At 43.2% G+C, this 26,782-nt stretch overlaps 1 protein-coding gene across 1 annotated transcript in view; it reads left to right on the top strand.

Moving 5' to 3' along the window:
- Positions 1–12,834: 12,834 nt before the first annotated feature.
- PDXK (pyridoxal kinase) overlaps positions 12,835–26,782 on the top strand; it is a 40,168-nt gene continuing 26,220 nt past the window's right edge. Inside the window, exon 1 of the mRNA XM_072352244.1 lies at positions 12,835–13,043. Coding sequence (XP_072208345.1) covers positions 12,951–13,043 — 93 coding nt within the window. The 5' untranslated portion in view covers positions 12,835–12,950. The remainder of the gene's footprint in view (positions 13,044–26,782) is intronic.

The raw sequence follows: 26,782 nt of genomic DNA on the forward strand, positions 1-26,782 counted from the left end.
TTGTCGTCAGTGATGTCTGGTATTTCATTCAGGATACCTTTACAAACAAAAAAATAAATACCAGTGCAGCTCAATTAGCATTGCTAGGTTAAATAATGGAAATTACCCCAGATATTGGTATAATTCCAGTAAACACTGAATACAGACGTAAACAAAGTTGAAATAAACAGAACATCTGAGATATTGACTGCACAGACATCATGGTTCTCTAAGGGGAGGTGCACCCAAAGGTGAAAGAAGGAAAGCAAAAACTGATCTAGCCTGTGTGATGTCTCTTCATAGCTTTTTTTTGTAGTGTATTTCCATCTCTGAAGCTGCCCGTCATACTCCGAGTTAAAATTTAAGCTTGTGGCATATCTTTTAAAGGACAGTATTTTTTAATGGTTATCTCTACATTTCTGGTACAAATCCAATCAACTTTGTATTTCTCATTCTCTTAACAGTTTATAATCCCTTATAGCTTCAAGAGGACTCAAAAGCACAATTATCCAGTAACATAAAAAGTTGAAACTCTATTTAAATTATTGGGCACGTAAGATCTTTTATATTCCATCAAAGCTTTGTGACTTGAAAAGCTTCTAGCGCCCCTTTTTTGTATTTCCTATGCTTAGACTGATTACAGGTAGGAAAAAATTCTACTGTCATTTATGTACCTCTGCAACAACGTTATTAATGGAAATACGGTGTCTAAGCATTAGATCATTTAGTCTATTTCAATAAACCATCTTATTTTTTGTGGCCATTGTGTTTCGGGTAAGTTTGTAGGTGGAAAGGGGAGGGTAGTGTCTTGGGACCTACTTGAAAGTACAAAGAAGTTGTTCTTGCTTGTGCAGTGCTTTTTTCTCTTGCGTGAGTAACCAATTCTGGTGAAGACTTTGACACAATTAGGAGTGAGTGAGGCTGCAATAAGGTACACATGTTCGTACACCTTGAACTGCCGACCTTTGGAACTGTGTCATAAAGTAGATAGCAGCTGCAAAATTGCTCAGCAGAAACAAAGTAGATCACACCCAGTAATTCCTCAACAACTGAAATAGATAATTGAAGCACTACTATGGTGCAATGTGTACATTAGTAGTACAGTTGTCCAAGTGCCAAAGCATGCAGCTGATGGGCACTCTGAAAGCTGTTTACATATTCGTTTTCTGTGGAATGAAGCATGGCATTACCTACGTCAAGACATCCAAAGTATATAACATTTCCATCTTGGGAACTGAGTGGTCCTGTGCTTGGGCAGCAGCAATAAAAAAAAGTACAAAATACTTTTCTAAGAGGCATGGAATTTTCAGAAGCAGCACCGGTAAAGCTAAAATATGAATGAATCCAGATTTCCCTCAGAAAGAAGTGCTGTGAAAGTGGTGGTGTTGTTACATGTTTAAAGAGGTTTACACACTTTTTATGAATACATAAGTTTTTAAGATGGTAGCATGTTTGGACAGTAGCAAAGGTCATAGTGACAGCAGAGAACCTTAACGTAGAATTAACTGTTGCATGTGCTTTTATTTTACATGGTGTCAGGTGAGAATCCTTATCAGTAGTTCAGCCGTGGGGCCAAGATCCAAATGTTGCTGGCAACATAAGCTGCTGACTCCTGACACCTACACCCTTGCCCAGCAGGGACAAATGGAATGCACACACAGTATGTAAAGCCGTAGGTCCAATTGCTGCACAACGAGCAATTATATACCGTGACACACAACCACCCCTGATCCCCATGACCCCTTGTTATGGCCCACACCGTGCTCCAGGCTCACCCCACTACCCTACACAACTTAATGTAGTGCATTATTGTAATGCTTTAATGGGATGATAACTGCAGGGTGGCAAAGTCTTTAGCTACAGCAAATGAGAAAGAGCCCAAATGCAGCAGCCAGAGATAGAGAAATGCAAGAAAAGCACTGCTTACCTTTGGTAGGCCTCAGGTAAGCAGGGATCTCCAGCAAGAGATGCCCTCACCTCCACTTCTAACCCTTACATGAGGTCTAGAAGGGGTAGGTCCTGGCTACGCCCCTTCCAGTCATTCAGGTTCATTGCATGCACCTGAGCTCCCCTGGGTTAGCCTTGTCTTACCACCGGGGTGCTCAGTCATGGGTTCAGGCCATGACTTAGTGTTTCCTCTACAGTTATGCAGCCCTCCATTGGTATAGAATCTTAGTCATTTTGGTTGGGGTGCTATACAGGCGAATTTGTACTGCCTACCTTGAATATGCTTCATGGAATCGTTGCAGGATTCAGTGCCCCCGATGGCTCTTTATGTGATCCATGCAAGAAAGTTGGACCTGGGTTAGCATTTCAGTGATCCATGCTGTCTGGTCTTTCTAAGAAGACAGAAGAAAATCTGTCTGGGCAACATTCCACAAAATAACACAAGCATATTTTGTATTTTATTCTCACCATGCAAATCCAGGAGAAATACAGTGAGACCTTCAAAGTTATTTATATAGTGTGTTTGAGAACTAGAGTCATAGGAACAACCCTTCCTGGGGGAAAACTTACTGAAAAATAAATAAATGGTTTTTAAAAGCCCAAAATTTGTTGTAGACCCCTGTTAATTTCATCATGGAATATGAATGATTTTACTGAAATTGACTTTGGAATGAAACAGCTGACTCTGGTCTGTAGAGATCCCTACACGACATTTCTGAGGGACAGATGTCAGGCTTTACCACCTCTATTTTTTCCTGATTATTTCTGACTACTCTGATTATCCTTTAGTATTTCATACCAAAGAAGTCGCTGAGCTTTAAGGCATGGGCTTAAAAATCAAGTCAACTATGGATGGACTCCTTTTGAAGAGTTATAGAATCATAGAATCACTCAGGCTGGAAAAGACCTTAAAGATCATTGAGTCCAACCACAACCTAAACCACACTACCATAACTAACAACCCCCTGCTAAATCATGTCCCAGTCTCTCCTCATAGGACATATTCTCCAAGCCCTTCACAAGAGTAGTTAGTTAGCAGGGTGTAAGGTAGAATGACACAAAGATGGTAACAGATACTCAAACAGTTATTTATGAGGAAAAACTCACCAATATGGATGTCTTCAATGGGAAATGCTGAGGCAATCTCCACCAGGGAGTAATCTCCAAGAGATGCTGCTTCAGTGGTGGTCAGCCCTTAAATGAGGTCTGGAGGAGGTGGAGTCGAACTCCACCCCTTCTTGGAGCACAGCTAAATTACTCTCACCTGTGCTCCTACAGCTGACCCGACACTTGCCTCAGCTGATTAATCAGAGGTTCAGGCTGTGATTACCAATTTCCCATACACAGGGCCATCATTCTTTTAGGAATGGATGCAGTTCTTTTGAAATAGCACAGTGTTTTGGATTCAACACCAGCAGATAGCCAATTTCAGAGTTGCTTTTAAAAGAAAATCTCCAGTGGCTTAACCATTAGCATTTCTTATTGTTCCACGAGGTACATGTAATATGCTGTAACAGGCCCTAGGCTAAATTGCACTTCTTCACGTTTGCCCTCCAGATGTTTGTCATGCAGGATATTAGTAAAGCCCTGCAAGGTTTGAATTCTGCTCACTGTGCATTTTTGACAACGTGTAAAAGTTCCGCAATCTTGGAAACTGCCTCCTGTTAGCATTCCTGCAGTGTTTGTTACTGAGAAGCTGATAGTGTTTCTCCCTCTGCCTGACCTTCCATGAAGGCTCACAAGGCTAACCAGGCACTGAATGTCATATTCCACACGAAAATGTACATACAGGATCAGAAAGAAATAACAGTACTGTTTAAGAAGAAGGACTGATCCCCACAGTCCAGTAAGATTTCTGAGCGCACCATTTCTTAGTGCTCCTGCTTTTGAACATGTTAGTTTGATCAAGGCTTGGTTGGACTCCCATCTTAACCATGCTCTGTGATCCCGCTTAGGAAATGATACGATCTCTCTCACTGAGGGAACTTTGTTCTTTACAAACTAATGTGTATTGGAACAGAACCCTGGATTAAATGCTACCTCTTTGATCCAGATTTGTGAAAAAGAAGTGGAAGTGCCAAGAGCTGGGCTCCCCAGAGAGCTGAATCCCACAGCCCTTTAATTTAGGGAGCCATCTCATTCCAGCCTGGAGCTACATTTCCGTAGGCCTTGGCGCTGTGGTAAGCAACTGGGAGATATTTGCCATCAAATGAAGGCTGAAACTCTTGTTCTGCTTGTACAATCCACTCTGTGTACTTGTCTCTGCAGAGCCCTGCCATGGAGTAATTTCTGAAAAGAAAACCCTCAAGTCTTTCTGTCATTAATCCCTTTGAAAGGAAGAACAAGAATCATTCATGAGGTTTGCATTGGCTCCACATAGACTGACAGAAAGGAGAGAGCGCCCAGTGTTTGTTCCTTAGATACTCAGGAGCTCTTTATGGAAAGACAAGAAGAAAATGTTTGATGTTCACAGGCTGCAAAGCTGGCTTTTGAGGGCCTGGACTCCAGTACTGTCACTTTGCCAAGAGCAGGAAGTTCCTGATTGCTCCCTGCACGCACTCGCTTCAGGGCACATTGAATGAGCTCCTTGGGGGAGGAGATGATTCAAGAGTTTTTTGCTGATTATTTCTATCCTGCCGTGGGCAGTGATGTTGGTTTGCTGCTGATGATGATGCAGCTCGGGTATCTGTATGATGTTAACTTCTTACAGTCTTTGCCCATTTGTCTCATGCAATCTTCAATCTTTATCGTACCAGTTTAGCATATTTAATTATAGAGGCTGTCATAGGGAAAGAAACACCTTTGCTCTCAAAACTGCTCGTATCTTGCTGAATGTTTTACAGTATCTGGTGGTTGCAGTTTTCACACCAAAAGTTGTCTCTTCTTTCACTCCAGAACACCAACTTCAGGAAGATGAAAAGTCCTCAAAAGAAATGTTTTTTGTATGAACCATCCTGCTTTTGCTTAAGACCAAAATGAGTCAAAAACAACATTCCACGTTCCAGCTCTCCCTTTCCAGAAACATGCAGCCAGATTCATTGCCTCACACACAACTGCACTGCTGGTGATACGCGAATGCTCCACAGTAGACTTAGATTCTGATTTTATTCCTTTTCCTCCTCCTAGATTTGGAGACTAGGGAGCTGCCTTTGGATTGCATGTCTGCTTTTTTGTATCTGGGTTTATCTTCAGTTCCAGAAAATAACAGCTTGTTATTCAGGGACCCAAAAATAGAAGCCAGCGGTGAAAGTCCTTTGACTTCTTCCAGCTTTCATCCTACCACTTTAATTCTGTACCAAGAAAGAAAAAGCCGAACAACTTCAAAACTAGGTAGAATAGTAGTTTCTGGATGTATTGGTTATTAATATACAGATGGTAGCAAACATACAGAAGGCATAAGTAAAGGAAAACTCACCAGTGGTGGCACCTTGGCTGAAGAAGCTGGGGCAGTTCTCACTAGAGAGCAATCTCCAAGAGATGCTGCCTCAGTGGGAGTCAGCCCTTAAATGAGGTCTCAGAGGGGATGGAGTCGAGCTCCACCCCTTCCAGGAGCACAGCTACATCACTCTCACCTGTGCTCCCACAGCTGACCCCACACTTGCCTCAGCTGATTAATCAGAGGTTCAGGCTGTGATTACCAATCTCCCATACGCTGGAAGATACAACAATGAAAGCTAAAATAGTGTTGAGAAATGTCCCTTGATCATACAGGCAAATTAGAAAGGAGTTTCCAGCTTAGAACAGAACTAACATCTTTTATACTCCTAAAATCAGTCCTCTATTACCACCACCTTGCTAGTGCTAGCTGGAAGGACTATGTAGTTCGATTGCAGACTGACTGGGTTTCATTCAGACTTTTAAAGGTTAAATTAAAGTAGGAAGCCTTTTGTAATAGCTGGAGGAAAAGAGCAAAGTGAAATTACCATTACCCAGGTAACAGGACTAAAAACAGACGCAGTATTAGTCAACATCCCATGTATTCCTTTCCCTGCAGCTTGAACTGAAATGCAAATCTGTTGTGCTTAGAGCACAGCGGTGGCCTGGCTTCTCACTGCTGCATGTGCACATTTCCCCCAGGGAAGAAATACTGCTCCCCAGGATGCAGTGAGATGCGAAGCAAGTGACTCATGACTGCACAAGGACAGCACGTGATGCAAAAAGCAGACAGGACAAGCTGCTGAGAGAGGCAGATCATGACTGCCAGCCTTATTCCTGCTGCCAGGATAGGCCCTGTTCTTTCCAGCTGCTGCCATGTTTTATAAAACACATTTACATAGTGTGGTAGCTTCAAGGTCAAATATTAAAAATCAGGTACGGAAATGCCTGTGAAATCAAACCATTCAAAGCAATGAAATAACAGATTTTTATTTTTCTTCCTTTTTTTGCTTTTGGATTTAAAGCAGAATGAAATCATTTGTGTGCATTGCTGTGACCACATGTTGTACTGTATTGCAGCATGTGAATCAGTACACAAGCACTAAAAAGACGTAACTGAGAGTAAACACCTAGTAATGAGAGTTGCTTTTTACCAACATCATGTAACAGGTGACAAGAACATTCAGATTGGATCCTGGAGGCACAAGCATGAGCAGCCAGGATAAAACTGCTAGCTGAACCTCAGCACCACAGCTCTCTTAGCAAACTGAAGGAGGCCTTCTGCTTCCCTTTGATTAGCTCCACAATGGTGTTACTTCCTTGGATGCTGGAAACAAAATGTGTGGGCAACATTACTGCTTGCTATACTGTTTCCCTCAATTTTGCTTAAAGAAGAGGTGGTCCCACAATTTTTCTGCAGGCTGTTTTTTTACCAAAGGTGAATGCATATCAGCCCTGCTAGTTTGCAGGCTTAATGGGATGTGAGGTTTCTGCAAAGCAGCCTTGGCTGCTACTCTTTTTACATTGGAAGTGGGAGCACTATGAAATGCTTTGGCATGGCCATTCTAATTTCACCATGCAGAACAGGTGTGATGGCAAAATCAATTTTCAATCATCTGCTTTCTTGCACTGAGAAAACAGCTTTCCTGCCGTTTATTGACATCTTCCGAGTACATTAATCATTTTCATATAGGCCAAGTGAAACAAGAATAACCCTCTTAAGTCAAATGCTGGCTAATATTTTATTATTGCTACTGTAATCATAGAATCAGAATCATTAAGGTTGGAAAAGACCACTAAGACCACCCAGTCCAAACAGCAGCCCGTCACACCATGCCCACTGCCCACATCCCTCAGTGCCACATCCATATGGCTCTTGAACACCTCCAGGGATGATGACTGCACCACCTCCCTGGGCAGCCTGTGCCACTGCAGCACTGCTCTTGCTGGGAAGGAATTTATCCTAATAGTAAACTGCTACTTTATAATCATGTCTTAGCTAACATTCAAGTGACTAGGAAAAAACAGTATCTTAAATACAGGTGATCTTCTTGCTAGGGAGTGCACAATGGTGTTCTGTGCTTGGCCAACATGCTGCCTTGAAGGCTTATTGAGAAGAGGAAAAGCTGCTGGTGTGACTTCTACACAATCTTGACCTTTTGTCTTCTGACAGTGCTGTGATGATTTGGAGAATCCATAAACAAGGTACAAAATCTGATTGAAGACCCTCTCTTTGTTCATCTCTTATCAAGCTGAGTGCTTCATATTCTTGGCAGCCCTATATTCTTTCTGCTGTGCTTATGTAGAAAGATTTGGATGGCTTCCCTATTAGCCTACATTTGTCTAAACTGAACTTTTTTCCTCTTCTAATGAAGATCCCTGTGACATACTGAATGCTTACTGCTCTCTGCACAGTCCTAGTAAGCCCTAGATGCAGTCTAAGAGTTGATTACCTTTAGTGCAAAACTGTGACACTGTTGTCTCATGCTAAACTGGTTATTCACTGTAATCTTGCAACTTCTTCATGCCCTGTCAGCCGGAATTCCAAAGGTCTTGCTACCTTGGAAGGCACAGCTCATGCAACAAACAGCCAATAAAAATGTTCTGTCTGCTCAGGAGCAAAGATAAGGTAGGAAAAGACGTGGACTGCCGGCTGGCCAATTATTTGTATTGCTCCAGGTCTGTTTTGCTTTATGGTGCAATGACAGGGGATTAAGGAGAGGTAGAAGGAGAGTATAGGAAGAACAAAATACATCTGTGGAACATAGCCATTTGTTGGTAAACTGTTGTCTTTTGGCCAATCCTCTCTTCATCAAATCATGATTGTCTACTCACAATTTTAGTTTTATTTTTTGATGATATTCTGCTCTAGCCAAGGAGAACTGCTTTGAAGGGACAGGCTAACTTAAAAGCAAAACAAAAGACCAAAAACCTCCATGCAGGTCAGGAGCTTGAGGTGCCATCTCAGCAAGTACCACGGCAGCAGCTATAGTGGGAAGCTTTGCATAGCTTCCCTATTAGCTTACATTTGATCTAACCTGAACTTTGTTCCTCTTCTAATGAAGATCCCTGTGACATATTGAACGCTTATTGTTCTCTGCATAGTCCTAGTAACCCTTAGATTTGGCAGAGTCCTTGTGAGTTGGTTTTCTTTCTTTGTTTGTTTTCATAGAGAGCAGGCTTGAGGACAGCACAGCAGAATGCACAGTGACTGCGGGGTCAAAAACCAAAAAAACAGAACAAAACCACTGCTCAGAAACTGGGTGCTCACGCTTAGATGAACTGCTTTCTAGAGGGGAGTGAGAACCGATTTGTGGGCTTCGCTTTGCTTGTAGCAACTTCTTTTGTGTATAGATGCATAAATTCACCCATATTTTGAAAAACTGTGGTGCTTGATATTCAGCTGCTGTTGAGTCATCCCCTTGCTTACGTTTGATTGCGCATGCAAGTTCCACTGCTTAATCCTCTACATATACATACCTTGCTTAGAGCACAAAGGGAGGTTTCAGCTACTCCTCATGGATAAGCATAAAGACTGTTAGGAGGTTGGAGGACTCCTTTCAGAATATTAAGAAGATTGCAGTAATCCTGCATAGAAAGGGTTTCTCCATTTGCCTGGAGAAACAGAAATGTGTTTGTTCCCCTGTAAGAAAAACTGTCAGCAGCTGCAGGGGAATGCAGAGCTCTGCATCTGCAGACTCACTGCCTTCCTACTGAGGGCTTCAGCACTGCTACCCACACCATAGTTCCCCTGCTCACGTGTACAAGCAGTCTGGTATCAGCTGTGCTCTGCTATTTCAGACTTCTCCGGGCATAGGGATATCCCTTGCTTTGCCCACATGGTCAAATAGCTGCCATACAAAACCCACGGTCAGTCTTTAATAAATGCATGAGGAGTACTTTACTTCTTGGGGGAGGAACTTGCTCCAGTGTGAATGTCAGAGGCGCTCAGGCTGTTTTTAGAACGAACAGCTGTAAACACCAGAACACTTCCTGGCACCTCCTGTGGATAGTATATCACTATCAGGAAGGGAACTATACAGTCAGGGCAGACTCTAAAAGGACAGAAACAACCCAGAAATGTCAGTGCACAGCTGTCTTCTGAGAAGCCCTGTCTGTCCCAGCAATACCATGCAACCAATAAGATGTTATTTGAGTTATGCCCCAAAGGAATATACTCTAGTGCTGGGGAAGGGAGAAAAAGCAGAAAAAAAGGACAACATCTGCCTTCCAACAATTGCCCATAAAGCTGGGAGAAGGCAGAAGACACCTTCCCCTTCCTTCCTTCCTTCCTTCCTTCCTTCCTTCCTTCCTTCCTTCCTTCCTTCCTTCCTTCCTTCCTTCCTTCCTTCCTTCCTTCCTTCCTTCCTTCCTTCCTTCCTTCCTTCCTTCCTTCCTTCCTTCCTTCCTTCCTTCCTTCCTTCCTTCCTTCCTTCCTCTTCCTTCCTCTTCCTTCCTTCCTTCCTTCCTTCCTTCCTTCCTTCCTTCCTTCCTTCCTTCCTTCCTTCCTTCCTTCCTTCCTTCCTTCCTTCCTTCCTTCCTTCCTTCCTTCCTTCCTTCCTTCCTTCCTTCCTTCCTTCCTTCCTTCCTTCCTCTTCCTTCCTTCCTTCCTTCCTTCCTTCCTTCCTTCCTTCCTTCCTTCCTTCCTTCCTTCCTTCCTTCCTTCCTTCCTTCCTTCCTTCCTTCCTTCCTTCCTTCCTTCCTTCCTTCCTTCCTTCCTTCCTTCCTTCCTTCCTTCCTTCCTTCCTTCCTTCCTTCCTTCCTCTTCCTTCCTTCCTCTTCCTTCCTTCCTCTTCCTTCCTTCCTTCCTTCCTTCCTTCCTTCCTTCCTTCCTTCCTTCCTTCCTTCCTTCCTTCCTTCCTTCCTTCCTTCCTTCCTTCCTTCCTTCCTTCCTTCCTTCCTTCCTTCCTTCCTTCCATTTAAATAAGCTGTCACCTTATGCTTTGAAGTCCTGGGTTGCTTACTTGGGGAAAGATGATGCTTTAATGTCAAGAATGTGTTTTTTGTTCCACTTAGGAAAAGCAGCTCAAGTTCTAATACAATTCTGTAAGCTTTTGAGAGGAAAAAAAATCTGATGGTCTATGGTCTGTGACAAGTACTGCCTTCAGCTCTTCAGAGTTCATGAAAGCAGACTTTACTTGCCAGTCTTGCTCCTCAAGTCTCCTGCCTCATACTGTCACAGCAAATGGAAGCTGGAACCTCACTTTATCCTCATTTTTGCCTTAGGGTAACATAGACACCAGTGTGAGAGTGAAGATACTTGACCAGAAACTGAATCATAGAATCACAGAGTGGTTTTGTTTGGGAGGGACCTCAGTGATCATCAAGCTCCAATCCCCTGCTGCGGGCAGGGCTGCCCCCCACCAGCTCAGGCTGCCCAGGGCCCCATCCAACCTGGCCTTGAGCTCCTCCAGGGATGGGGCACCACAGCTACTCTGTGCAGCTGTGCCAGCACCTCATCACCCTCTGGGAAAAGAATTTCCCCAACATCTGATGTAAACCTCCTAGTTTAAAGCCAGTATATGCCCTTAACCTGCCACACAGACCTGTGTTCCACTGAGGCAACCTCCTCATGTGAAATGTTGTTTTGTTATGTTTTGCCAGGTTGCTGTATCCTAATCATACAAGACACAAGTCATTATCAACTTGAATCACTGTTCTGACCTTACAAGGATATGCACCAGTTTATACAAATTAGAAAATACCTACATTTATAGATGATGGAGATATAAGCCTCAGCCTTAACTGTGCTGGAATATAAGTTGTTCTGTAGTTGTTAAGTTGTTCTGTAACCTTTAGAAGCACTGCACATTTTCTTTACGGTAAACTCAACTCCTTTAAGACTAACACCTCAAATATTCTTTCGACAAATAATTTGTGCAAATATCAGTAGTTAGTACAAAGGGAAAAACATGAGATTTTGGTAGAGATGATTTTGTATCCTGCTGTCAGACATTAAGTACTGCAAACAAAAGCAGAGCCTGTTAAGATGTAAAGCCAGCCTACAGCAAGCTCTGTGTTTTGCAACTGGAGTGATGACAGAGAAAGGAATGGAGTGTCCCTTCATTTACCACTAGATAACATGAGGAGATATAATTTAATATTTCTGAGAAATGATATTTCTATTCAGACTCAATTTAAAGCTGTCCACTAAGAAGAACAAGAGACATCAGGTATGATTTCTCCTTGTGACATGATCTTTGACTGTGCCTGCGATGGTCAGTAATGACAAATGGCCAGAGGAAGATGAAGCTCCCAGGCATTTTATCAAGTCCTATCTCAACAGAGTCCTGATGTATTGCAGCACTTGCCAGCCAAAACATCTTTTACTCTTTGACAGCACTCTGAAGGGATCCTGTGTGTGTGTCAATAACATACAATTGCACTCACTTCAAAATCTGTTGGCAAGCTGTGTGGCCTGAGAGTACAGCAAGCTGGTGGGCCATTGCAGAGTGGTTTGTGTGGCTGTGGATGGCGTTGGTGGCTTCACAGCACCTTCTGGGTGCCTGAGGAGCTGTGGGACAGGTGGGACATACTATGTTCAGATTTGGGCCCCTAACTACAAGAAACACACTGAGGCTCTGGAGTGTGTCCAGAGAAGGGGAATGAAGCTGTGAGGGATCTGGAGTGGCTGAGGGAACTGGGATTGTTCAGTCTGGAGAAGAGAAGGCTCAAGGGAGACATTATCACTCTCCACAGCCACCTGAAAGGAGGCTGTGGCAAGGTAGGGGTTGGCCTCTTCTCCCAGATAACAGATAGGATAAGAGGGAATGGCTTCAAGTTTTGCCATGGGAGGTTCAGGTTGGACATTAGGAACCATTTCTTCTCAGGAGTGGTGAAGCAGTGGCACAGGCTGCCCAGGGAGGTGGTGCAGTCACTGCTCCTGGAGGTGTTTGAGAGCTGTGTGGATGTGGCACTGAGAGACATGGGCAGCGGGCATGGTGGGGATGGGTTGGTGGTTGGACTGGCTGATCTTAAGACGTGTTTTCTAACCTAGTGATTCTATGATTCTATAATGTGTGCACTGTCCACACCATGGCAGTGTGCTGCTGGAGCGTCAGGCCTTGCGCTGTGTGGAGGTGCTGATCGCAAATGGTGGCAAGCAGGTGGAAATGTGGTGTGAAGGGCAGAATGGCTGACAACCAGCGTGCTGGCCAGTGCTTGGCACAGCTCTGGGTGCTGGAAGCATTCATGAGGCACCGAGTGAAGCAATGAAGGTGGCTGGACCAAGGGGTGCAGAGCCACGGGCAGCTCGCACTGCTCGAGACGGAGCTGCGGGCCCAGCGTGCGGCCGAGGCGTGTCACAACACCGCAGGAGGAGGGGGCGGCCGGGTGACACTGGGCGGGCGGGAACCTGCGGGCGTCACCCGGCAGCCGGAGCTGACAGCCGCGCACAGCGGACCACCGCCGGCGCCGCCATCTCGGCCGCGCCGCGAGAACCGGCCCTTAGGCGTCCGCACCGATCGCCTGACAGCCGCGGCTCAGCGCGGCCACGGCCCGCCGCGCTCCCCGCCTCCCTCCCCCGCGGAAGGTGACAGGAGGGGCGGGCGAGCGCGTGACGCCCGCGCCCCGCCTCCCGCTGCCGCTTCTGCTGCTCCCGGCGCCGCCGCCGCGTCGGCCCAGCGCGGGCTGGCGGCGGAGCTGCAAGCATGGAGCCGGAGCGCGAGTGCCGGGTGCTGTCCATCCAGAGCCACGTCGTGCGCGGCTACGTGGGCAACAAGGCGGCCACCTTTCCCCTGCAGGTGGGTGAGCGCTGCGCGGTGCGGGAGGCTGCGGGACGGCCTCGTTCTGCCGAGGGCGGTGGGTAAGGTCAGGGGACGGTCGAGCTTCTCGCAGCGGGGCGAGGGGCCGGCGGGTGCCGCTGGCGGGCGGCTGCGGGAGCACCGGCGCGGCGTGCAGGGCGCGCGTGTGGGGTCCCGCGCTGAGACCTGTGCTGGCCAGGGGCTGAGCCCCGCAGTGGCTGAGTTTGGCTAAGCTTCGCCCCTCCGTAGCCCTTCACTAATTGGGTGCGTGAGGCTTGCTTGGGTTTAAGTGAATTTTGTCCTTTATGATGGTCATGTGCCCGACTAAGGTCTGGTGGCAGTTAGTGTGCTCTGGGGTGAGCTTTGGTACGTGGCTTGTGAAATGTCTTCATGATACAATCTGGCTGCTTACCATAAAGAGACCCTTGCTCTGATGGGGTTGCACGAAGCTTGCTGTTTAAAAATCTCATTGCTATCATGCAGTCTTGTGACATGGGTTATCCGTGCTTAATAAACGATGCTGTAATCTCACTTGACTAGGCACCAGAGATGATCTGTGCTGATAAATGATGTGCTTGAGACCAGGCCTGCAGCAAGCCACACATCATAGAATCACAGAGTGATATGGGTTGGAAGGGAGCTTAAAGCCCACCCACCCCAAGCCCCTGCCATGGGCAGGGCTGCCCTCTACCAGCTCAGGCTGCCCAGGGCCCCATCCAAACTGGCCTTGAGCGCCTCCAGGGATGGGGCACCACAGCTTCTATGGGCAGCTGTGCCAGCGCCTCACCGCCCTCTGGGAAAAGAATTTCCCTCTTTTAGTTTAAAGTAATTCCTGTATACTCATGTAAAAAGTTGATTTCCCTCTGGTTTGTAATCTCCCTTCAAGGACTGGAAGTCCATAATGAGGTCTCCAGTGAGCCCTTTCTTCTCCAGGGCTGAATAAGCCCAGTTTTCTCAGCCTGTCTTTGTAGAAAAGGAGCTGCAGACCTCTGATTATCTTCATGGCCTCGTCTGAACCCATTCCTTCTTGTGCTGGGGGCCCCAGGCCTGGATGCAGTACTCCAGGTGGAGCCTCACAAGAGCAGAGCAGAGTGGGACAATAGTCCCCTTTGCCTACTAGCCATCCCTCTATAGCCCCTTAGCAGCAGCAGCCAGCTATGATTAACATGTCTTCTGAAAATTAATACATGCTTGGGGTGATGTACACAGGAAATCATCATATAGTAGGGAAATCTTTGTATGTGGAGACTCATGCTTGTAACCCTTGTTCCAGAAATCATGAGGCTTGTCAACTGTTGTCTTCTTTGCAGTTTTGGCTTAGAGGATCTCCTTACTGCTCTGTTACTCAGACTTCTTCTCGCGTATGAGCCTCTGTATGACTTAAGTCATATAAGTTGGTCCTTGAAAGTGTCTTTAGCTCCTGGACTATGGCACAATTAGATACTATGGTAGTTAAAAAGTGACTTAGAGCTGGTTCTGCATGGGAGGTTGTCAGAATTATGCTGTGTATTGTTCCTTGGTGTGTAGCACAGAAGTTGCTGGGGCAGTGTGAAAAAAACTCTCCTGCTGCACTTGGAAATTTGTATGTAGGCAGCCTCTAATGAGGTTGTGCTTGCTAGGAAGTTATTTTCACCTTGGTATTGGTGGAACAGCAGAAGTAGCAAGTTTCCAATACGCGAAACTTCATTTTCCTTCTGTTTCTTTTTGTGTGGGGTTACTTATTTATTTGTTTGTTTTGAACCAGTGAGAAGAATTATAAACCCAAGTCTATTAATCTGTGTTATACATCTGTTATAAATCTAAGTCCTGTAGTAAGGAGATCTGATGGCAGTCTTGAGGATAAGTGCAAATTTTCTGGCATATTCATGTTATTTCCTCTTTTCCTTTGGTTCTGAGCAAAATGAGGCTTTATTATATATATATATATATATAATATATATGTATATATATGTATATATATATGTATATATAATATATATATATGTATATATATATACACACACACACACATGTGCATGCATGTGGGCACGTGCTGCCTGCTGGGCAAGATGTACCAGGAACAGCTGAGGCCCCATGGTGTACTCAGCCCAGAGCAGAGGAGCTGAGGGGAGGCCTCATGGTGGCTGCAGCTCCTCAAAGGGACAGTGACAGGGCCCAAAGGAACAGCATAGAGCTGTGTCAGTGGAAGGGCAACTGGGGGTCAGGAAAGAGGTCTGCACCAGAGAGTGATGGGCATGGGATGGGCTGCCCAGGGCTGTGGGCACAGCCCCTTCAAGGAGTGTCTGGACAGCGCTCTCAGACATAGAGCTTGATTTTGGGTGGTCCTGTGTGGAGTCTGGAGTTGGACTCCATGATCCCTGTAGTTCTCTTACAACTCAGAGTATTCTGTAACTTCCCAGAGAGGTGAACTGTCCTCAGCTATGCTTTGAATTATCGTATCAAATGATTTAGGAGCTTTTGCTTGCATGATTTTATTTACCTTTAAAATTTGTGAAGGTGATTCTGAGTTGCTCATAAAGTAGTTCTAAGTTACCTGAGTGGCTTTGGTATCAGGAAAAGCTTTAGGTTTTTCCAGTATTTAGGAGATGAAAAGTGGTAAAATGAATGTTAGGGAGTTGCTATTGTTAGTCAGGTAACTTGTTTTAATCCAGGAATGTGTCTCCTACTTAACTTGTCATAATTTTCGTGATAGGAAATAAAAATATACGTATTACCACAAGACACAGTGTTATTTTACTGTCAGTGTTTTCTTCCCCAGAGGGATCTCTTCTTTGATAATCTTAAATATCATTTTGACTCCCCTCTCCTACTTGACCTTCCAGGTAGGAAGGAATGTGTGTAAATATGACAATAAGCAGAGGCTGCAGTGCTGGCAAGGCAGAGGGTGAGAGGCCTCCACAAACCACAGAGTGAATACACAAGGATGAATGTGTTTCTGTTCTGCAGAGGTACCTCATCCTGGTCACCAGGAACATCTCTGTCAGGTGGATTTGAGATTTATATGGGACACCCATCAGAAAATCAGCTCTTGTGAGTGAATATTTCAGGCTGTATGTTCAGTCCTTTGGGCTGCTGTAAGTTTCCAAAGAAGTTTGAAAGGACAAGGAAAACACAAGAGAAGATCTCAACTGATCTGACATGGGCAGTGGACATTCACATTTGGTCCACTGGGCTAAATAATACTGTCTGCAAGCCAGAGGCTGTGGATTTTTGTTGATGTGTAAGTAGCAATCACAGCCAAATCTTGTAGTTTGTTTTCTTACTGTGTGTTTGATAATGCAAATGGAACATGATGGTGATTTTTTTGTTTGTTTGCTTGCTTTTGATCTGCCCTAATGCTCGCAGAATTTGAGATAATGTTGTCTCTGTTATGATTTGGTTCTTGACTTCCTTTTCCATATCTGTTTACCTTGGAGATGGAACTAAAAGCATGGAGAGATACCACGCTTTGTTTGGGTCTGGCATCTGAAATTGTTTTCCCTGCCCTGTATGACACCACCATAACAGCTCCTCTAGTACAGAATGAGAGCCTTTGCAAATTTGTTCAGCGGTTTTGTTGCTGTTGTTTCTTTTTATTTATGAAGAATGGAAATAGCTGCCTGTTTGGGTGTTAATAAAGACAGGTGATTCTCGTGTTTCTTAGACCAGTCCTCGGTGATTCTTCTCCACAGATAATAGGCCTGTGGTCTTAGTTCCTTCTTTATCGTAAGAAGAAATGGTAAAACAACTTTGGCCAACATAGCTGGGGATTTCTGTGGTATTTAAGGATAGTCTCCAACTGTGTGTTGTTCGGACACGGATAGAATTTGCTTGCATGTGCTGAGATCAAAACCATTGTAAACCTGTTTCTAATGATTATCTGATGCCACAACAAAGAAAAGTTTCAGGCTTTTTGTTTTTTTAATCTTTTGTTTTGAACAGTATAGTCAAATGTACCAAGTATTGTACAGGGAAAGAGTAGGAATAGGAGTATCTCTTATTTAAGATGCCTGCTTATTCTGCTTTTCAAAAACTACTTCTATAGCATCAATTATATGAGTCAGAAGAAGGGTGAATCAATCAAAGGCCTTTACAGAATAACAATAGGAAATGTATTTACTGGCCAACCCCTGTTTTTGTTAGAGATCAAAGGCTGAAAAAATCAACTCTTAAAAAAATGAATGCAAAGGGAAAAGAATACGTTTTCTGTTTGTAGTGTCCAGAGATTGTCCTAAATTGCGCATCCGAAGCAAGAATTGGGGCTTTACATTCATGTTATGGCCCTTCACTACAAGAAAGACACGGAGGCCCTGAAGTGTGCTCAGAGAAGGGCAGTGAAGCTGTGAAGGATCTGGAGCACGAGTCTGATGGGGTGCAGCAGCGGGAACTGGGATTATTGACTCCAGAGAAATGGGAGACCTTGTTGCTCTCTGTGTCTGTTCAGGACTTTGTATTCGTTGGCACTAATTCATCCATGACTCTGAGCTCCAGTTCTCTTAACATCTGTAACAATTAAAAATAGAGCAGGAGAAACTGTTTTGTTACAACAACCTCTTACATGATTCATTTAAAAAACAACTTTCTTCGCCTTATGTCAGCCTATGTAAATTTGAGCATATTAGCTGGTTTGGGCTTTCATTACTGGCAGTAGAAATCCTTGCACAGTTGGTTTAACCTCACTCTGGCACTTCTTGCCAGAGGAATGTGTTGGCTTCAGTTAGCGATGGAGCACTTGCTGAAAAATGGTAGAGCCTGCCCCGTGACACAGTGCAAGCTGGAGGTGCAATTTCTGAGCTGTTGATACAGTGATTTCTGAAAGCAGAAGTAAATGATTCTTCTGGTTGGTGGAACCCTTCCAGTCTGATTGCAATTGTTCCCCTTTTTTCCACTGTGGGACCAGTAGTACTTTACTTCTCAGAAGGGGATATGGGATGGAAACCTCAACCAAGAATGATGTAGCCATTATCTTTTCTCTGATTCTCGCCTTAAATGTTCCATTGTTTGTTAACTTATTTGTTTGGAATTAACACTGAATCACTGGTTTTCTTCCTGAATCTTACAATAATTTTTTTGTAGCTCTTTGATAATTCTGTTCCTTGACTTCTGGAAAGTGGAAAGGGAATGAAAATAAGCTATAACAGAAACAAATGTTGGATAAATTCTCAAAATGTGTTACTGTTTTTGTGGAACGATATGTCTGAGCTTACGGTGGTGCATTTAGCCAAATTTGGCCTAAACCTAGTGAAATTTTATATGTATATATGTTATATATGTGTGTGTTTTATATATATATATGTTTTATATATTTTTTATATATATGTATGTTTTATATATATATATATATATATATATATATATATATATATATATATATATATGTTTCTAAAATGGTGTTTCCATGTATTTTACAGCAACCTTCCTTCCCAACACCAGCTGGTTCTTCCACCTGCACTATTTCTCTGTCCATGTCAATTCATTTTGTGAGGCCATGTGGCTAACTGGTCTGAAAAGCCATCCAGGTTATAAATAATCTTTTTTTCCCCCTTCTTTGTCAAGTTATTTATCTCATGAGTCATTTTTCTGACCCAGTTCACTGCAGAGCCCCACAGACAGTTCTTTTTGGCGTAACTGTGGCTCAGGGAGAGAACAAGCCCCAGGCTCCCGCACCTGGTATCTTGTCCAAAGGAAACATTCCTCAAAGCACACTGTGATCTAAGACATCTGCTTGTTCTGGAGGAACTGGTGAGGATGTTTAACTGTTCTTACAGAAGCTTTGTACTTTCCCCATAGTGGTCTGGCTGTGATGTTTACAGATGTGACGCCTCCTTCAGGAAGTTGTCCTGTTCTGTTCTTATAGGCATTTGTTATCTTGCAGTTTAACATCTGAAGTGATAGTAGGAGAGTGGGATCCATTCAGAGTCTACCTAAGAAGGCCAAGTGTAGCGTACGTGCTGGATAAAACAAATCTCTTCTTTGCAGTATAGCTCCACCTTGGAAGTACATAATGTACTTGCCAGGCATTGTTAATGGAGTGGCAGCTAAAGAACTAGCTATCCAAAGTATAAGCAATAGGATTAAAAATAAAACAAAAATCAGGGGGGAAATAATATGTTGTTACTTTTTCTGCCCTCCTCTATGATCTGATTCACTAAAATAAAGATGAAATTAAGTTCATGCCTCAGTACTGTTGCTGTCCTGTGTGTCTGCCTCTCCTAATTAGTTTTTATAAGCTTATTTGTGTAGCACACTGTGTGTGATTCCAGTTGGCAAGAGTTTGCAGTAACAAGTATGATGTTTTAGTCAAACTACATCCAAATGTAGAAGGAAGTAGCATGAAAAGGATGAATCTGAAATGTGCAGAGATCCTGCAGGTTTTAGTATTCTTCAGAAGCATGGATCTCTAGAATCACAGAATGATTCGGTTTGGAAAAGACCTTGAAGATCACCTTCTGCTAGACCAGGTCTCCTAAATCCCCATCCAACCTGGCCTTGAATACCTCCAGGTGTGGGGCATCCAGAGCTTCGCTGGGCAACCTCACCACCGTCACCATGAATTTCTTCCTAATACCTAATCTAAATCTACTCTTAAGTTTAAAACTATCTCCTCTTGTGTTGTGACTTACAGATGAACTGCACCTTCTGCATCTGAAGTCAATATCAAGGTTTACTGTTACCTAGTAAGTAGAGAGAGGCTCAGGATGTGGGAGGCAAAGTGTATTTCTTGGGGGGAAGGCAGTCAGGTATTCAAAATACCACCTCATTCTTCTTTTGTGTTTGTTCCTTACTGGAAAGAATAAAGGGGGGAGAGAGACTGATAGTTCATTGTCTTTCATTATATTAGCCCAGTGTAATGAGATCACTGTCTTGCTGACCCATCACTTGACCCCATCAGATGGGGAGTGTGTGACCTGCTGCATGTATAAAGGTTAACTGAGCATCTGTGCTACGAAACTTTTGACTCTGAGTTGGGCTGATCCCAAACTGAACTGGTGTAATGCAATATTGATGGGCTCATACATCTTGAAGGCACAGGAGCTTGTTTGTTTGAGTAACTTGGAATGAAATTTTTTGGAATATGTGAACAGGCAGCTCAGAGTATTTTTTGCCAAGGATATAGCCCTTGTTGCTCCTGAAGAGCCTTCAGAGCTAATTTGTGACCTCAAGGATAATGGCTTTATATCTAGCACTCTCCTGAAACTTGTAATGAAGTCTCTGGGCCATGTTTCCGAACCTGAGTTTGTGAAACTCATGAAGACCAAATCAGACCCAGAAGGACTGGACACAGTATTATTGGGCCTCTTTCTGTAAGGATTTTCTCCTGAACTAGTCTCTAGAGTTTCAGTCATTCACTGTTTACCCCTACAATAGACTGAAGCAATCTTACTATAGTGACAGAGGTCATGGGTGTAGAAGTTGCAGCAGTTGTTATGGATTATGAAGAAGCAGTGCTACAGACAGATGATACTCCTGTAAAATGCTGCTTGTAAACCAAACAGCTATATGTAGAATTGCTGTGGACTCCAGATGAATCTCCTTCTTTAAACTTACATGTTTCATATCAGCCCATGGAAAAAATGCCAAAATAATATCCTTCTCTTGCTGTCAGAGGTTTTTGTGTTCATGATTTTTGTGTTGGTAGGCTTTGTGTTGTGTATTTTGTATGTTTTTTCAAGTCATCTCTTTTTTAGTAAGTATCAGGAACTATCCAAACACCATTTATTGTATCTGTTACAGCCTTTCCTGTGTCTCTGATGCCTGCCTTCATTAAATATCTTTTTCTCAAAGTCATCTGCTGTACCTTTTTTAATAAATTGTCTGTTATTTAATGATCTTTTTCTAACTCTAGAATCTGAAGTGGCCTGTTTGGTACCCGACTCTGCATTAATGAATCATCAGCAATTACCTCCAGCACCTCTGTTTCTAAGCCATTTATGTGCTTTTGTATTTTTCTCATGGCAAAATACCTCTAGCGTCTTAATGATTTGTCTTTGCAGCGCCTTGTCAAATGCTATACTAAAATACAGCTCTGTTATACCTACAGGGTTCTTGTTATCTACTTGGTAAGCTCGAAGACAGAAGATTGGGTTAGTCAACAGTGATTTTAGTTCAGTTTTATCAGCCCACGCCAGCTATTGTGCCTGCTTTGCTGGTTGCCTTTTCTTTTCTCCAGGTTCCTTTTCCCAAACTGAACTTGTGTTCTGATTTTCTCTATCCGGTACAATGTATGGTTTGTGATCCTGTAGCAAATGTAAGGAGAGCAATTAAATGAAAGAGCTGGCGCACAGCCAGCGAGAGATGCAAGCCACAACTGGAAAAACCTTCCTCTTTCTCCAGCCCTGAGTTAGTTTGATTACAGAAATTCAGCCTTTTAAGCTATATTTGTGTTCCAAGAAGTGATGTTCCCTGAAATGACAGTGATGGCCATAGAAGACAAATTTCTGAAAGCTTGTACACGACTGTCCAACCTTTTGACTTTCCTGGGCTGCACTGAGTGAAGAGAGATTGCCTTGGGCTGCATGTATGTAGGTGGCACCAAAAGTAATGCCTCCTGTTTATCTCCATAAAAAATACAACTGATACAAAGAGCACAGTAATTCTGATGGAGGAAATTTTCAGCTACAAAACAATATTTTTATCAGTCACCACTGTGGATGTGTTTAAAAACCGTTCGGATGTGGTGCTCAGGGACATGATTTAGCAGAGGGCTGTTAGTTAGGGTAGTATGGTTAGGTTGTGGTTGGACTCGATGATCCTTAAGGTCTTTTCCAACTTGAGAAATTCTATGATTCCATGATTTGCTCTATGCCTTTTTTTGTCATCAATGAACAAGAGCCTTCCTGCATGCCGTGCTCATAAATATCTGTACCAGCCATGATGACCCCCTGTCACTGTTGCACTGCCACCATGAGGGCAGGGGGCAACCACAGTGCAGGTTGGGGTGGGCTGGGCTGGGCTGCATGTGGCCTGTTGGCAGTGAGTTGGGCTTGCCTCATCATGAAGCTACATAAGCTTCTGCCTGTGTATAAGAACCCTTGTTAGATGTTGGGTACTTCATAGTGTATTGTGTCCTGATGCAGAGTCTTTCTTGCTGCAAAGCAGTACCACCATTGCTTAGCAGACAGAAAAGGAAGAACAACACAACCAACTCGGTTAGCCTGTTGGACAGGATAATTTTAACTGTGGCATTAATATTAATGCCATTAATGACTTTAAGTTAAACTCAGTTTTAATATATCTGAAAAAAGAAATGGGTATGATACAGCCCTGTACAGACATTGCAGCACACAGATGGAGGATGTGCAGTGCAGCGTGTTTGAGGCTGCTCTTTGGTAGCACAGAAAGGACCGGGGCCTTGTTCCAAGCTATGTTCTTAGTGTGGGAGGAGCAGAGTCTTGGCTTATCACATCTGAGGTCAAGTGATGCAGACAGGTTTGTAAAGTGATGGTGCCATTTCTTATTCACTGTTGGCAGATAATACTGTTTCATATGAGTGGGATGAGTATTATGCTCATCCCCTAGTGCTTTAAGGGGGGAAATGTTCAGTGTTTGGAGCAGCATTTATTTTTTGCAACTTCTGTCACTGAAATCTGTAGTACTGCTGTGTTTAAGATAGCATGAAAATAGATCGAGTCCTCCATATGTCTTCCACGTCTCTAGAAGGCAGCACAGTGGTTAGAAAGAGTTCGGAAGTATAAAATGATTTAGAGGTTAGATTGTGATGATCTTGTTTTGCTTTACAACTTGCCTGTCTGGACAAGAGGCCCAGCTAGCTGGGAAAACCTCCAATAGTACAAGCATTTTGTTTGGACCAGGAGGAAGAGCACATACACAAAAATGTCTGAACACACAGCACTCTTTTAGAACTGGTTTAAAACCACATCTCAGCTTCTGTCATGGTTCCTTGCTTTTCAGCCTCTCCACAAGAATGTTTTATCTGCAGAGCCAATCACTCTAAGTTGAGGCAGTGGATTTTTGTGAAGTATGGTGGGTCAGACTGCTTGCTAACGTGCAATAAAATTGCCTCCCCATCACTTCTAAGTGAAGGCAGTGTGATCTGACCAGGTTTCATGACTTAGTAAGTCATTCCTAGGCATCCCAGTCTTTTAGTCATCAGGTTGGAAAGCAGCTAAAATTAATGACTGGTTCTGATAATGGACCTGCATGTAGAACTAGATGAGCTAAAATGTCCCTTCCAACCCAAACCATTCTATAGAATCATAGAATCACCAAGGTTGGAAAAGACCTACAAGCTCATCGAGTCCAACCGTTCACCAATAGCTCCCACTATGGTTCTGTGATCTTGCCCACTACAGGAAGATAAATTAGTAGCATGATCCATTAGTAGGAATTCCTCACTTAATTCACCAGCTACTTTTTTTAGGCCCTGTCTGGATGGGTTTGATTTGGTTGTCTAGTCTGTGTTAAACCTTTTTCTGTTATTCTGTTTTTCTCTGCTTGGGTCTAACTCATTAGTCTGTTGCCATCCATTGGCACAAATGATAGGGTACTTGCTTTGGTGGTTCATCATTTAAATGTTCATTGAAACAGTCGCCCTTTTTTTACATGAGGTTCACTTATAAACTGAATATCTTGTTAAGCAGAAGTGCTGAAGTACAAGGGAATTAAGTATTATATAATAATGCTGCATTTCATATGAGGAGAACTGGATGCATTCAAGTCAAATCCTCCTTTCAAAAATGGAGTCTGAGAGGTTCTCTTTGAGAATCTGGTTGACGTAATCTAGTTAGCAGAATCCATAGAACCATAGAATTCTCCTAATTAACATAATCTTCTGCTTTCTTCTTAGCCAGTGCCACTTGCTTGTTAAACTGCATACCCCTGGGAAATAAACTCATCTTTTAGAGATGTGAGCAAACAGTCTGCGTAGTGAAAATTTCACCCGTGGTGCATTTCAAGCTCCAATCTGAATGTGAAACTCTTAATTGTGCGTAAAAGAAATAAGATGCTTTACGTTCCTGTTTGTATGAATGTGAGCTTCATTTACAGCTCTGATTTAGATATTTTTCTCTAAATTTGTGGTTTATGGGATCACTTGGATTAATTGGTTTTGCTATGTTCTAGTATGATAAAGCTTATTTGGTCCAAAATCAAGAGCTTTGAGGCAACTGAAGACAGTGGATGGAGGTTTCTGTTTTGCTTCGTGAAATATGGGTGACAACCTGTGAACATTTGTCAAGAAGAATCATGTTTACATAATCTTATATAATCTTTTTTTTTTTTCTTCCTTCACACTGCATTTCTTTCTTATAAGCCTATTGCTTATTCTGGATTTTTCCTTTCATATGAGCTGCAGTACTGCTTTGTGGTTTTAGTTTCAAACCTTAGAATGAGATGCCTCTATTGGCCAAGGAGGGCAATATGTACAGATGATATTGCAGAGTAGAAAGATATTTTTAATTGAATTTCAACCTAGCAGAACTAGGTCATTATTCTCTAAAATTGCCTAAATTAAGTACTAATTAAAGCATTCAAGTTTAATTGGTCAGTTGCTCATTGAACAACAAAGGACACAGTGTCTTTACTGACAAAGCCAGCATAGTTAGTAGTATAAACATACAGTGACACTGGTTTTTATCCTTATAGCCAAAGCAGCACAATGGGTAAGGCTTTTCATGTGTTGGTCAGTGCTTGTCCTCTTGGGTCTTGTAGTCCTCCAAGGACAGCAGTTCTACAGCCTCTCTCTCAGCCACCTGTAGAGCTCTTGTTCTCTCAATATGTCCATGGAATACATTGGGAGTAATTTGTTTTGCTATTTTTCCTATGTTTAGTACCCAAGGAAGCAATCAGTGTAGAAGTAAATCACATGACCGGTTTCCTTTTGCACGCTTCAGAGGTTGTGCAGATTTCTCTTTTTTTTTTCCTACCTTTTTTCTTATAAGGCCTGTAATGTTGCAAATCAAATTGTATGTAGAGTCAGCTACATTAACAGCTTTTGCATTTCTTAAAAGCATTTCTCAGAGTAAATAAAATTATTAAATGAGAATTTAAATTAGTCTTTACTCTGTGGCAAAGCTAATTTTGGAAGCTAATAGTTTTCTGTCTCAAGCGGTAGTAACAATCATATAGCAAATAGGAGCTTAAAATGGTTGCTTTTATTTGTCTTTAGACCATCAGTACATAACGTGGATAATACAAATAGAAAATAAACTTTAGCAGTCGTTAAAGCAGAATTTAAGATGCTGCATTTGCTTCCGAGTCTTTCTCTATTGTTAAAGTCATCATTTTCTATAACATAGTTTTCCTTCTCTTCTTGTTTTGACAGTTCCCCCTTACACGACAGTCACAACTTTGACCTCTTGGAAGAACGTGGATTTGTAGTCTTTCATTTCTCATGGTCTTGGTTGGTTACTAGTTCCCGGCAGTGGAAGACTGGCATGTTTTAGTGTGTATGTGACTGAAATGTTTTCTGACAGGGAAAGGAGGGCAGGAGGTACAATTTAAACAAAGCTGTAACTCCTAACTCAACAAGAAATGCATAAACGTTGGCACATCCAAAAGATAATGAGAAAGAGCTCAGCCTCATTTGATCCCAGGCGTAATGTTGGAGTATGCGTTTCATGGCAACTGTTTCTTCTAATACATTCTACTCCAGTGTGTGTATTTTGAGTTAATCTTCCAGATATTTTCCTGAAATCTGTCATGTGGATCTGCCAGCCATGCCTTCCAAATCCTGTTTTTGGTGTTTTGTGATTCATTTTTAGAAACAGTTCTGCCCCCTTTGGTGAAGATACTTAAAAGCTGCTGGAATTGCCATTTTCTTCTGAGACTTATGTATGACATGATAGAGGAAACGTTAGTTGCGGTCTTAAGAAGAACACTATTTGACTTGTGCTTAGTCTGAGATGAAGTCAGTTATCTTTTTCCCTTGGAGTGCGCTTATCATCCTTACCCAAACAGGCTTTGGGTTTAGGTTCGCTCAGGATTTGCAGCTCTGTGGGCAAATGATATTTATGCAGACTGACGGCAGGAGGAGGGGGTGGAAAGAGGAAGTGATCGCTGCTGGAGGGCCTGCAAGAGACCAGATTGTCTGAAAAAAAGGGATAAAGATATGTGTCTCTGGCAACTGCAGCCTGGACACTACACTTGGGAAGTATCTGCTGTCATCTGCGTTAGGACCATGAGGGTAATTGGAGGGCTGGAGAACCTCTCCTACAAAGACAGGTTTAGTGAGCCGGGCTTGTTCATCCTGGGGAGTTGAGAGCTCTGGGGAGGCCTCATTGCAGCCTTCCGTTAGTTGAAGGGAGCTTTAAAACAAGAGGGAGGTCAACTTTTTACTCAAAAAAAAAAGAAATCAGGAAGCAGTGGAAACATGATGTGTCACTGGGTATGAGTTGAAAGAGTCAGTATCTCAGTAAAGGCATTTGTAACTCTGATGGCCAAAGTGGCCAAGTGGCACGCGTGGCTTCTGTTGTATTTGTCAAGCCAAGCATAGAGACAACTGCACTCTTCACTGAACCATGATAAACCATTACCAGCTTGAGTTTGTTCTCTGCTGACTGAACACTGAACGCTGACAGAACTACTGTGTGGATCTGCCTTTAAAGTTATTTGCCATCCAACCTATGGGTTAGTGAATTGTAGGCTGGAGGGGACCTTAAAGATCATCTAGTTTCAGTTCCCCCATAAATCTTAGTAAATCTGTTCTAAAGTGCAGATGTTAAGTAGTTGGAGATGTGTGATGTAAGTATTGCATGGGAATGGATTAATTTGTAGTTATTGCCAAGATGATGGAAGGCTAT

This window comes from Excalfactoria chinensis, chromosome 1, assembly GCF_039878825.1.
Source record: "Excalfactoria chinensis isolate bCotChi1 chromosome 1, bCotChi1.hap2, whole genome shotgun sequence".
Lineage (NCBI taxonomy): Eukaryota > Metazoa > Chordata > Aves > Galliformes > Phasianidae > Excalfactoria > Excalfactoria chinensis.